The sequence below is a fragment of the Nannobrachium achirus genome, assembly GCF_963921795.1.
Source record: "Nannobrachium achirus genome assembly, chromosome: 10".
Lineage (NCBI taxonomy): Eukaryota > Metazoa > Chordata > Actinopteri > Myctophiformes > Myctophidae > Nannobrachium > Nannobrachium achirus.
In genome coordinates, this window is record NC_137819.1 from 34,492,592 (window position 1) to 34,507,181 (window position 14,590).

Consider the following 14,590-nt stretch of genomic DNA (forward strand, 5'->3'; position numbering starts at 1 on the left):
TAACGCCAAAACCCCCAAGTTCACACCTCGCCAACGCTTTAGTGTCACAACAGGATGTTTTAACAAAGACACAAGCCTGTATGCATATCAATAGACCTGTATAGTAGATGTTGAGCGACGTGCGCGTGACGTCTCTAGATAAGCGACCCCCCCTAAACAATGAATCACCAATGCACCACTGTAGAGAGTTGCAATAAAATATCATCATCAGGGGTTTATTTGTCACTCACTCATACAGGTAAAAGCAGCCAAATGTGAGGGTGATACCACAGTGACAGTTCACAAGAGAAAGAACGAGGGACAGACGAACAGAAAGAGAGAGAGAGAGAGCTTAGAGAGCTCAGAGAGAGAGAGAGAGAGAGAGAGAGAGGAATACAGAAAGAAGACCAGACAGGTGGCAGGTAATCCCCTGGGTAATGTGAAGCCCAGCTCCCCATAGTGGCTTCAGCAGATCAGATATCCTATCAAAGATCAGTACATCCATTGTGCATCAGCATCACAGCTTGTCTCTCAATCAGACCACTTCTCACTCTCGCCGCCAGTCTCACGTCACCGGCGGGCGTCTGCATGCCCGCCCCGTCCCATAGCCTCTCCGGCTCCGGACTCAACACCTGAAACGACCTTGCACGCGGCCCGGGAGGACATCCTCTGTTTCTTTTTCCACTCAGTGCTTCCCGTCAGGTTTTATACCTTTCTGAATGAGATCGCTTCGCGAGTCCCCCCTTTTTTTCTATCTCAGGACGAACCCTTCCCCTTTTGCTCGTTCTGAATTTCTGTGGTTTGTGCTATAAGTCAGTGGTTCTCAACCTTTTCAGGCCGCGACCCCCAAAATAATCATATATTAACTGCCCCCCCCCCCCCAACCTGATGAGCACTATAGAGTTGAGGCATTACATTTTGTATAACACGGTTTGTGTGAAAATAGCATGGCGTTTGCGAGGTGTTGTGAGCATGTAGATCGGCTAATTTCACAATTTCTGCCTCTAATATTTGACAATTTGACCAATATTCATTTTATTGGTATTAAGAAGTCCTCAAATTGTGAGAACCACTGTCACTCATTAAAAGTCATAGATTGGTTCCAAGTTCAACCCCCCATGTCTCTGTCTTTCTCAGTACTTTCTTGACCTCCGTCTACTGTATCTCTCAACCCCCACACACATTCACCTTACTTGACTCACTGCTCACCCTCCTATGTGTCTCCATTTCTCCCCTGTCTCACAGTGAGAGCCGTCATGGAGAAAGCCATTCAGACAGTGGTTAAGGTGTTCCTCAAGTCCACCAAGGGAAAGGAAAGTCTGGGAGGAAAGGACTTCCAGAGCCTCGTCAAGACCCAGCTCGGAAACATTTTGACGGTTAGGAAAGCATGGCTCGCCCTCCTAACTTGATACTAGCGCTTAGCTTATATAACCGTCTCACAGTCATGTACCTTAACCTTTGAGTGTCAAAGGCCAAAGATCATTGACCTGTGCAATGGGTGCCGTCTGTGACCTGTTGAAATATATAGGCTATGTCCAGTAGGGGAATGGGATCTGATATGATAGAATGACAGAGTGATCGCTGCTACTAAGCAACTGATCATGGCTCACTTACTAATCTGTCAATCTATCTTGGCGATTTCACCAGTGAGAGAATCCCAGATAGGATTACAGCATTAGTCATCATCCACCTTTACAATGCAAAATAGTCTGGCTGAGGCCTGTAGCCCGCAGCGTCATTAGTAGAAGTAATACTAGCATCATTATCATCATCATTCTGTCTTCTCTTGACTCCTGACCGTGTGTGTGTGTGTGTGTGTGTGTGTGTGTGTGTGTGTGTGTGTGTGTGCGTGTGCGTGCGCATGTGTGTGTGTGTGTGCGTGCGTGGGTGTGTGCACCCAGGATACAGACAGCTCAGAGGCAGTAAAGGAGATGCGTCAAGGCCTGGATGCCAACCAAGATGGCAAGGTCAGCTTCGAGGAGTACATGAAGCTTATCGGTTACCTGGCAAACGAACTAAGTCAGCAGCGCATGCTGTCCAAGGCCGAGCCGGCTCAGAGCGCCGAGGTGGCGCCAGCGGCAGAGAGCGCCCCTGCCCCGGAGAAAGAGGAGGCGGCATCTCCCCCAGCAGCAGAGGAGCAAACGCAACCCGAAGCAGCAAAGGAGGAGGCGGTGGTGGAGGAGAAGCCAGCAGAGGCAGCGGTGGCGGCCTCAGAAGAGGCGGTGAAAGAGGATGAGAAGGTGAAGGAGGAAGCGCCTAAGGCAGAAGAGGCACCAAAGGCAGAAGAGGCACCAAAAGCGGAGGAGGCACCCAAGGTGGAGGAAGTTGAGGAGAACCCGGCCGAAACTACGGAAGAGGGAGAGAAGAAGACAGATGGAGAGTCATAGGGGACAATTCATTCACGAATACACTCTCTCACACATATGCACCTACACCACTAAACAGTGCCAAATTAAGTTGCTAAACCACTAATACGACAAAATATGTTCCAGAAATGCACAATTTGGAAACAACTTACACTAATTATCAAACACTACAAATCCAGCTCTAAAGATCTCTCTGAATATTTGTAATGTGACACTTCTGTACGTATATGACACTAAAATCCTTACAGTGCTTACCACTATGTTGACATGTAAGTACATGCCACTTTAAAGCACACTTACCTCATTGCAATCATATACTATGACAGCACCTAGTACATGTGCCTGTGAAATCCTTACCCCACCCAGAGTTGTGTAAGCCACTAGTCCGTCCAGTGTATTGACACCTGACGTCAATGTACTGTCAGTAACCGCCAACCAGAGCTAATCCAGCACTGTTAATTTGGCTTCCATCCTCTCCTTGTGTCCTTCCCTATCTGGAACTCAGAGGGTTTTTCCACAGTTCCACCACACTGCTGGACATTCCATTGTATGTGCAGCAGTTGAATTGTCTCTGCATCAGTCTTAAAATATAGGTTTGCTTGGTGTTAGGCCTTATTTATACTTGTTCTTTGCGCATCATGTCATGCATGAAAATAGCCAATCTACAAGCTCACGGCTACAGATCTGCGGCATGTTTTGAGCTTGTAGATCGACTATTTTCGGGGCGGGACACAGACACGCAACTAAGTCTAAATCAGGCGTTATGCACCCAGCTGACAATGAATGCATGTAAATCTGCCTGCCACCATTAATCTCTCACTGTTTCTGCCCTTCCATTTGACCCAGATTTTCTTTATGGACTTATGCTGACTTGGCGTTGCCAATAAACAAATCCTCTTGCTTGTGCATTGTTACTTCTGCTCCATGTAGAAGTCCATATTTCCCGCTCTACCAATTACCTCCCAACTCTTAAGTAGTTCTCTGGTGGGTTCATGGCAGCCTGTAGATGCCCTTCAGTCAGCAATGTATTAGCAGGTGGAAGATCAGGTGTGGACTGCCGTCGTAATGTCCCCCAGGCTAAATAATTAAGGCCACAGGGTGGAATCCACACCAGGCGACCCTTATGGTCAGCTGGCTATTCAAAGTAGCCCCACAGCAGTGGGATGGTTACAAAGGATGACCCCTCTAGCAAAGGAAGTTCTCCATGCATGCTAATGACTATGTTCAGGAACCCATGAAAATCATAACATCATTAGATCCATCATTTATCCAGTGCATCTCACAGTGTCATATATACATAGTTTATTTTTTAATATGGGGTAGCTTATATTGAACCCTAACGCATGCCAGTGCGTGGTTACAACTAATGCCTCAGCCCCGCTCTGTCCATTGAGCTATATCTGAGGATCTGCGTTAACCCATTGGTAGATACAGTTTGGTTCACACTGAAATGTCAATGCAGAACGAATGTTTTGGTGTTTCTTTTAGAGAGAAAAGGAAAGAAAAGAAAAAACGTATTCTCAATTGTTTTCTTTTGGCTCTGGTACCAGTTTGTCAGTGTTGCATGTTTGATTTTGGTCACACCCCTGGCTCTGTTGGGAGACCCTATTTTGCCCTGAAACTGGATCTCTGGGCCAATGGCTAAAACACTGGCTTATGCAATAATTGGGCAGCACACCCTAGGCCTAGGACAAACAATTACATGAAAGTAATCCTGGGTAACTGTAAAGGTCAGTTTTGGTAATCTGACCAAACTGGCCTTTACATGCCTTTTTAACAGTGTCATAAGGGCATCTGTGTCCTCTTAGGTTTTTGTCTCATAAGCAAAAAACTGAATACTGAGCCATCAGACATGACAATTGGTAGTGTGAATTTACACACAGCATACTATTGTGTACAGTATTGCATTGTCATCCGTCATCAGACAGTCAGTACCATTGTATTACATTATAGTGGTCATTCTTCAAGACTATTTTCAACTTTGTATTAACATTTTATATTTAACATTTAACATGTATATTTTCGTGAATTAGACCACTAATGGATGGAGAGTACTTGAAGTCTCGAGCAAAGGTAGTTATTTGTCACATTATATGCAAACAATTTGTTAATTTGAGGCTAATGATTTGTAAATTGTCTGCTCGTCAATAATGCAACAATGACGGGAGGAGAAAAAAAAGGCTCACGTTGCATGCAGGCTACTGCTGCAGAGGGCTAGAGCACATTTTGGGCATACAATCAAAAACATGCACCTTTATGCAGGGGTGTCGCACCAAATTCTGGGCCCTGGGTACTTTAACTATTGAAAAATAGCAGATATACAAGCTCACAGCGCTGCACCAAGTGCCGCGCTGAGCTTGTAGATCTGCTATTTTTGAAAAATCTTGAAAATGTGTGCAAGTCTTTGAATATTTTTGACGGGATTCTATTAATAAATGTCTTCTAAATCCTTCTAAGGTTTTTTTGAAAAACCTATGTTTCTATGTCAGTGGTCCTCAAACCTTTTCATGTGAAGGTCCCCCAAAATGGTATGTATTTGGCCACAGACCCCCCATCTCAAAATATTATATATTATATATTTGAGTTGCAAATATTTGCTTAAAAAATACATTATATAATCAAAGATTTGCACACATTTTCACGACGTTTAAAAAAATAGCAGATGTACAAGCTCGCAGCACGGCGCTCGCCGTGAGCTTGTATATCTTTGTCTATCTATTTGTCAATAGCTAAAGTATAAAAATAATTAAGGCCCCTCCCACCTTGGGCCCTAGTAACTCAGTCCCACTCCCCCCCCCCTTGTGACGCCCCTGCCTGTATGTATTGTGACAGCACCTGGCACTTCTAACTCTTCGGCGGCAAATGGGCAGGGACAAAAAAAAAAACTATTCCAGTGGGACGTTAGGTCACCATGTCTCACTGGGACACTCCCATTGTAAATACTTCATTCATACGCCAATTCCACAAGGCTTTTCACTATACAGCATCCTCTTTGTGAGCTGCGTATCCTGCATGATCTTATTGTAGACAACCACCCAATAGAATCTCGTGGGACATTCTTAGAATCATTTAGGGTATATGATTAACCCATTTTATTACTTTGATTCATTCTTTTTTTTTTATACAGCTACTTACCAAGGTACGCCCTGTGATGAAATGCTACACTCTCTTGCACCCTCTACAGCCAGCCTCCTGCTCAAATGTAGGCTTCTGGCACTTGCATTTTGTTTATACATTGACAATTAGACTCCAAAGGCTAGGCATGCTGAAAACATATTACTAGCTAGACATTATATTTATATGCTATATTTGATGATAACATGTGCCACGTGAGTCATGACTCATGTTTAGTTCCCAGTAGCTCATGCAAAATTAGTCTGGATAGAAATTACACTTCATATTGCTGACATATACAGTAGAGACATTTTTTGACCAACCAATCTCTGATGTCAAATGAGTAATGTGCGTCCTAATTAGCTAATCCCATGCATCTGCACAGTTAGACTTCATAAAAGTAATGCTATGTATTACAGATATACTTGACCTGTGACTTGCGCTGAACAGAGCAGTGTTTGCGGCCAGGATATTGCCTGATCAATAAGAGCCTCCTCACTGTATTATAGGTCAGTGGTTCTCAACCTTTTCAGGCCGCGACCCCCAAAATAATATTATAACTGGGGACCCCCCCCACCCTGACGAGCACTAAGAGTTGAGGCATTACATTTTGTATTTCACACGGTTCTATTGTGAAAATAGCAGATCTCGAGGCGTTGTGAGCTTGTAGATCTGCTATTTTCACAATTTCTGCCTCTAATATTTGACATTTTGGCTGATGTTTGATTTATCTTTTTAGAGGTATTAAACTGTCACTTTAGAAATGTGCAGATACCCTCTATACACTCAAACTTTATGTTGTTTTGTTTACTGTTGAGTGAGAAAACAATGTTTCACATTAAGCTAATCATCTGGGGACCCCCCAAAATAATTTGGGGACCCCCCCCCCCCCCCCCCCCCTGGGGGTCCCGACCCACATGTTGAGAACCTCTATTATAAGTGATCCCAAAGGTCCAATGGCCAGTACATTCATGCCAATGGCCTACTTAAGGGTGCACATTCTGTTCAAGACCTATGGTGCTGAAATGCAGTGTGATTGATCAGATATATCCATGGACAGTGTTCTACTGCGAGGAGGCAATCTGAGCCAATTCGCTGTGCCGCAGCTCTTGCCAATTACAGTATGATGGGTGTTTTCATTGAGTCCTATGTCATAAAATACAGTGTTCGTTGGAACTCTGAGAGTGTCAGAATGGACCCAATCAACACACCCCAGTCTTACTGTGTGTTCGCCTAATAGTCGTGTCCAGGAATACAAAATGACAAAATCCCCCAATGTAATGTAACTCCTCATCTCATCTTATTGCCTGTATCATTTAGCTTAATCCATATGTAACCGGTCTGTGTAATGGTCAGTTATAAATTAAAAAAACTGTGATGATAACACTCGATTTTGTGTGCTGCTGTATGCTGAAGTTCTGTGGCAGGCTCTTTCTTTGTGTGTGTGTGTGTGTGGGTGTGTGTGTGTGTGTGTGTGTGTGTGTGTGTGTGTGTGTGTGTGTGTGTGTGTGTTTGTGCGTGTGTGCGTGCGTGCGCGCGCGAGTGCATGTGAGAGTGTGTGATGAGAGAAAGAGGGAGGGAGGATAAGAGACTCAAGGTATACGTAAGTGGGTACGATGCAAGAGGGGGGCGGGGGGCGGCGGAGGCAAGTGATATTTAAGCTGCTGGCACACTCTCTCCCCCATCCGTCTTCCTCTTTGGCTCTATCTGTGTCCCTATTTCAAAGACAAAGGAGGCCCTCCATCAACAATCAGGTAAGATGGACAGCTTGGAAGGGTTGTAGTGTATAGACTTTCACCTGTACTGTACTGTATATCTGTATATAAGTGCTTGACTTGAGGGAGGCCTAACCTGCATTTTATCATCAGGTGTGAAACAGTAGCATATGCGGTTGTTAGATTTCTAGACCCCGTGAGTGAGAGTAGTGAGATGCCGGTTGCTGAACGAAAGGCGGACAACTGAAGACATCATCAGTGGAGATCTTTTGAAAGGTTTTTTTTTTCCTTGAGTAGGTACCGGTATAGTCTGAACTGGAGGGACAGGGAAGCTGTGATGACAAGTTGCTACTACTTCATCTAGTGATATTTAATTCCACTTTAAGTGACATAATCCCATCAGGTAAATGTGTGGCAAGGCAAAGTTCATTGTTAGATATGTGGCAGTAGAAATAATCTATGGGCAAAGATTGAGTAACAACAGCTCCATTTAAGCTAAATCTTTACAATTACAATATTTCTAGAGTAATTCATTTATTAATTAGATTTCTGTCATTCAATTTGTTTCTTGTTATTCCATGTTTAATTACTGCTATTTACAATTTATTTCTTGAATGTATTTTAAAGTCAATGAATGTGAACACTGTCTCTTCATGTTAACCATGCACCATGAAAATGCTTTCTTTTTAAACTCAATATTGTATTACTGGTGGCATTTTGGTCTCCATGGTTTTCTATTGTATTGTGTCAGTCATTGAGACAGATGACCCCTATAGATTTTCCAGTTAGTCAGCTTTGGTGTCCTCTGTCTTCATCTTTCCTCTCCACTGCTCACAACTCTGACTTGTCTTGTACAATGAACCGAAGCATAATGAGAGCCAGTGACCTATGACTGTAATTGGTATCCTAATCTCTTGGTGATAGTTTTACAGGGTATCACAGATGGATTTATATTAATTTGAATAAATAATTCATAGCCAGATTAACTGACATATTTCATCAGCATGGGGTCTGCGTCATCAGCCTGCAGACTGAGTTTCACCTTAGTGTCAGGAAAGGCCCTGAATTAGAGCAAAACCACAAGGAGAGAATGACTGTCATTACCGACTGTCATTAGTGATTGACTGCCTAAATGACAGAGTGACATTATCTGTGGTGTGCGTGGGTGTGTGTGTGTGTGTGTGTGTGTGTGTGTGTGTGTGTGTGTGTGTGTGTGTGTGTGTGTGTGTGTGTGTGTGTGTGTGTGTGTGTGTGTGTGTGTGTGTGTGTGTGCGCACAAGTTGATTGAACCTCAGGTTACTTTGCACTTCCGCAGTCCTGCAATTCCTCAATACGAGACAAGTGCCTCCAGTACGGGTTTATCTACATTTGAACAGTTTTGTGTTTCACCTGTGGTTTCCATTTGAGCACCCAGGATCGAGGGTACACAATCAGCAGCTAATGGTTGTGTTCAAAGTGACCAGCTCCGTTTTCCATTTGCACCTCGATTTTATCTTCTCTAGCCTACATGTCATACAGATTCAATTTACTAGTAGAGAGATACTGCCTTCTACATTTCACTGCACATGAAGCATTTCCGTTAGCTTTTGCCCACTATTGAGATGTTGAGAGAGTTATAGGGTTCATCACCTTAAGTAAAGTCTGTGTCATTCTCTGTCATGACTTATCTGTGTCCTGTGTGTGCACAGTCTGACCACGAGTCCCCCACAAGACGAGCCAAGATGCCAAGGGATACAATGTGTGTAAGACTGTTCAAAAAGCTCTTCCCAAATGCTGTTTTCCCAACTTTCCGCTCCAAACCTCTGAAATGTAGAAAACAAAAACAGAAAACACGTAAGGTCGCACACCCACACAGTACTCACAAACCACCCACACACCCACACAGCACACACACGCACACACACACACACACACACACACACACACACTGATGAGAATTATTTTAAGTAGGGTCAAGAATAGCCTCTACACTTCAAGTAGAGTGTTATTTGATCTGTGTAGTAAAAATGGGACATCCTCTCTCAACTCTGTCTATCTATCACTTTGTGTTGGTACTCGGGGCGGCTTCACCCTTGATTGCTATGTGATCGCACATGCAACTGGGGCTGGAGCGGGCATGGCATGTCAGGCACTGACCTTTGACTTTCCAATGCCCACTCTAGCATGTCCAAGGAGCCCAGTTCCGACCTGGAGAGTGCCATGCAGATTCTCATCAAGACTTTCCACAAGTATTCAGGAAAAGAAGGGGACAAGTACACCCTGAGCCGAGCCGAGCTGAAGGAGCTGTTGATAGACGAGCTGGGAAGCTACTTAGGGGTAAGAGGCAGCGTAAAGCTCATAATCAACCTAACAATGAGATGTGTTGTTTGCTTGAAGATCAGTTCTTGTCGGCAAGCAACGTAGTTGTGCGTTGGAGTATATGTTTGGCACCAGCAGTGTGTGTGTGTGTGTGTGTGTGTGTGTGTGTGTGTGTGCGTGTAATAATAATAATAATAATAAACCTTTATTTCTATAGCACCTTTCAAAATCAAGTTACAAAGTGCGCGCGTGTGTGTGCGCGCGTGGTGTGTGTGTACGTGCAGGGACAACTATGCATTTGTAGCCTACGCTAAGACACTAAGTCGATTCACAAATATGTTTCTCAGCGACGGACGACCGAAGGTATGTGCTCACATACTCCAATGTGCAAGCAGGGGCAAGCCCATGCATTGATGTACTGTATGAAGCATAGAGCACACACACGCGTGGTAGCATATGTGAACACTCTCTCTATCTCACGCACACACATTTACACACACACACACACACACACACACACACACACACACACACACACACACACACACACACACACACACACACACACACACACACAAACCTGAACAATTCGACATGGACAAACTCTCTGCAGATGGTCCAAACGCATTCCAGCATGGTCACACTGTGGATACAATAGACACACATACACACACACACACACACACACACACACACACACACACACACACACACACACACACACACACACACACACACACACACGCGCACACACACTTTGACAGTGTTAACAGGCAAAAATACAATGTGAAAGCACGCATATGTGTGTGTGTATCTGTGTGTGTCAGAGTAGCTGACTCCTCTTGTCTCTTTCTCCCCCCTCCCACGACCCAGAACTCTAAAGATAACGAAGGGGTGGAGAAGGTGATGAACGACTTGGACGCCAACAACGACGGGGAAGTGGACTTCACTGAGTTCATCATCCTGATGGGCGCCCTCACGGTCGCCTGCAACGACTTCTTCCTGGAGTTCAAGCCAGAAGACAAGAAGGAGGCCGCAAAGTAGAATGAATCTGTGTTGGGGAGGGGGGGCAAGAGAGGGTGAGAAAAGTGTAGAGAAAGAGGGGGACAAAGGGCATGGAAGAGGGATGGGAAGAGAAAGCAAGGAACTGAAGGAAGGGAAATGGGTGGACAAAGTGTATTATTGTCTTACGCAATTTCTAACAGTATCGCTTTGATTGTGACTGAACACGGAGTGTTTGGGGAAGAGCTGTGCTTTCCTTCCCGCCACGGTATTCCTTACAGCAGTCACAAATCATAGATCTGGAGATAGCGGTACTGTCCTTTGTACACACCTCGCCTCATTTACACTATTGACATTCCATTTCGGAAATTCAACTGGTTCCTTGCATGTTCAAAGTATGGCACTGAAATAAAGGCAACTGTCAAGTAGAATGTATATCTGAGTGTTTGAGCAACTCTTGCACATGAATAATTTGTGAACGTAACCTAAGCATATGTTTATCAAATTATTATATACTCAGTGTTGAGCATTGAATAAGATATTTCCCTTTCCTCGCACCTATTTTGTAATCTTTTTTTTTTTTTTTTTGGGTCATTACCAATGTAGTAGTCTAATAATTAAACATGGTATTTAACCAACTATGAAGAAATACTGTCTGATCTCATTTGTGTCAAAACTCAGCACATTATACACCGATGCTGCAGAATGAAGAGTGATACATGGACATGTAAGACATGTGGTTGGGTAAATCAGGTAGAGCATTTCAAAGAGAAACCATTCAGATAATGTGCAAAATGTGTGTGCGTGTGCGTGCGTGTGCGTGCGTGCGCGTGTGTGCGCGCGTGTGTGTGTGTGTGTGTGTGTGTGTACTGGGGATTCCCACACAACAAACTGCTCCAGCTCACACGTCCTGCCAACAATATCCTACAATATCCTGCAAGTCCTGTTCCTCCAGATATAAGCTGCCCCAGATGTTTGATTTGGATCTGAACTGGAGAACTTCTTCAAACATTGAGAGAGAGACAGACAGACAGACAGACAGACAGACAGACAGACAGACAGACAGACAGACAGAGGGACAGACAGGCAGAGGGAGAGAGACAGGGAGAGAGGGGGAGATAAACACATACAGTACAGGCTACAGAACACAGGAAAATAATAGATTCTCAATGAGCGTCTAAAGTATAAATTACGTCTCCCTGACAGAGTGGGGGGAGAGAGTGAGTCAGAGAGAGGAAAGAGAGACAGCCAGGCAGACAGACACACTGCGTGCGTTTGTGTGTGAATGCATGCTTGCTCGAGTGCGCCTGTGTCTGTGATGTGGAGACAGCACACAGGCTGTGAATGATCTTAGGCAACCCAGCTCATGGAGTAAATCAGTGGAGTATGTAAATTGGAAGGCAGCAGTATAATCACTGAGGAATGTTCAAGCTGCTGTGAGTGACTGCGCCGTCTGCGCGTACAATTACTGTCCCTCAGTCTCCAACCCCATTGGCTGCATCAGTGAATCAACACATGTTCCACTACGCCTCATTGGCCTCTACAGCTGCTCTTCAAATGAAAGAATGCGAGGCAGAAATGTTGAGCAAGGAGGAATCATAATCCCTTCCCATTTTGGCAGAGTAGTAGCTCTTCATTTCTTTGCACATGACTACTGACTAAGGATCGGCATAGGTGCCTCCATTACCCACCTTATGCAATGATGAAGTCACAGGGAACTGGTCCTGGATCAGTGTACCTTTCACCATACTGTCTCTCTGCTAGTCTCAACCCTGCCAACAGTGTGCTCAGAGATTATATCTCCTGATTGGATAAAATTAGTTTCAAACAGCTGGAAAGCTGGGGAAACCCTATACCAAGCAAATGCTCTATAGCAATGATTGCTATCCGTGTAGAAAATCACTTACACCCCCTTTAAAAGATTCTGGTCGTCAATCTTTCATATATTATCAGTTGGTTTAGACGTAGCGTCATTGTTGCATCTAAAACCCTTGCATTGGTGCAGCACTAACACATAAGGTTAGCCATATTGGGTGTCACTGAACCCCTGATGACCTTACCTGTCTCTCTCCTCTCATCTTCCTGTCTGTCTCTCTCTGCTGTTACGTCCAAATAAAGCCAAAACTGTGTCAAAAGATACATACATAAAAAATAAATAAAACAATAAATGCGGCTAGAACACTTTACCCTTTATCTCCATCTGGGACCGTCTGTTAGGCCTATCTTATAGAGGCCATTGAGGTGGGAGTACCAGATGCTTAGCCCTCTTTGAATGGATTCCTTCACCACCAGTGGTTCCAGTGGTTAACATCATTTGGGACAGTTTGTAAAAGTGTTAGTGAGCGTGGTGGTGCATAATGAGGTGTCGCTCCGGCCTCCGGGATGGGTGTGTGGGAGGCTAGGAGGGAATCATCACATTACCCACTACAGCAGGGGTAGGGGCTGTTAAGTCTGACATCATTTTGTCGGCCGAGGAGAACTTTTGGGGCCAAAAGGCCCCAGCGCCCGTGAATCTTTTTACTATTTTGACTATTAACTAATTTTTTTCCTCTTTGTTGTTGAAAGGAAAGTGGTAGAATTATACTTTAGTCGTTATTTTTGTCTCTGATCTGTTGAAATAGCGAGGGACAGATATTGATAATAAATCTGCTTGGAGGTCTGACTACAAAATGATGTCACGGCTTAAAAGCCCCAGGGTGCCACAGGGGAGGGTGATCACTGGCACACTGGTAGATTTATTTATTTAATGAACAATTAAGTCACCTAATTTACAGCAAATAAGATCCTGCACAAAATTACACATTCATTAAAACTCTGAACTATGGGGGAGGGCGTCTGGGAGATAGGTGGATTATTTCTTGGAGTCCAATGATTGTTACAACAATGTCCTGCCAATCAAAATATGTCTGAATGTTTGATGGCGTGTCATTAAAATTGATGTTGACATGGCACACTGACCATCTAGAAAATAAAAACATGACAATTAATTTCAAAAACGTTGCTGACCCCTGCACTAAAATAAACCAGTGGTTCTCAACCTGTGGGTCGTGACCCCGAGGGGGGTCCCCACATTTTTTGGGGGGTCCCCAGATGATTAACTGATTGTGAAACATTGTTTTCTCACTCAACAGTAAACAAACCAACGTAAGGTTTAAGTGTATAGAATAGACGGTATCTGCACATTTCTAAAGTGACACTTTAAGGACTTTTTAATATACCTCTAAAATGACAGATTAAACATTGGCCAAATTGTCAAATATTAAAGGCAGAAATTGTGAAAATAGCATGTAGATCTGCTATTTTCACAATAGAACCGTGTTATACAAAATGTAATGTCTCAACTCCTAGTGCTTGTCATGGTGGGGGGGGGGGGGGGTCCCCAGTTAAAATATGATTATTTTGGGGGTTGAGGCCTGAAAAGGTTGAGAACCCCTGATCTAGAAAATAAAAACATGGCACTTAATTTCAAAACGGTTGCTGACCCCTGCACTACAATAAACTAGAGAAAACAACACTGCCCCCAGTGGATGGACCTGTTTCTTTGTCTTAACCTGTGCAACAATCTTGGAATACACCTGTGACTGAGATGATTTAGGCTCTGATTGGTCTCCTGGTTCTGATGGGACCTGTTATCACACAAGAAGTACCCTCTCACTTCAGTGGACAGCAAGACCAAGACAACAGCCTAAACCAGGGGTTCTCAAAAAAATGTAGGCTGTGACCCCCAAAATAAGCATATATGAACTGGGGACCCCCACCCTGACAAGCACTTGGAATTGTAGGTATTACATTTAATGTGACTCGGTTCCACAGATAAATATTGTGAAAATAGCCGATTCTTCATGCTCACAACGCCTCGCAGTGCGAGGCGTTGTGAGCATGTAGATCTGCTATTTTCACAATGTTCACCTCTTGCTTACTTACAACGGTGTCATTAAATTGTCACTTTATAAATGTGCAGATACCCTGTATAGACTTAAACTATTATGTTGGTTAGTTTGAGTGAGAAAAAAATGACATTAAACTAATCAACTGGGGACCCCACACAATAATTTGGTTTGAGAACCACTGGCCTAAACCAACAACCTTAATATATTCATGGCACTTTTTATTTTT

At 43.9% G+C, this 14,590-nt stretch overlaps 1 protein-coding gene across 1 annotated transcript; it reads left to right on the forward strand.

Annotated features, from left to right (window-relative positions):
- Positions 1 to 9,337: 9,337 nt before the first annotated feature.
- Positions 9,338 to 10,516, forward strand: LOC308292984 (protein S100-A1-like; the record flags this gene model as incomplete). Its single annotated transcript, XM_080735410.1, has 2 exons — positions 9,338 to 9,490; positions 10,346 to 10,516. The coding sequence occupies 2 exons, from the start codon at positions 9,338 to 9,340 to the stop codon at positions 10,514 to 10,516; spliced, it is 324 nt and encodes a 107-aa protein (XP_080591536.1).
- Between the last annotated feature and the right edge of the window lie 4,074 nt (positions 10,517 to 14,590).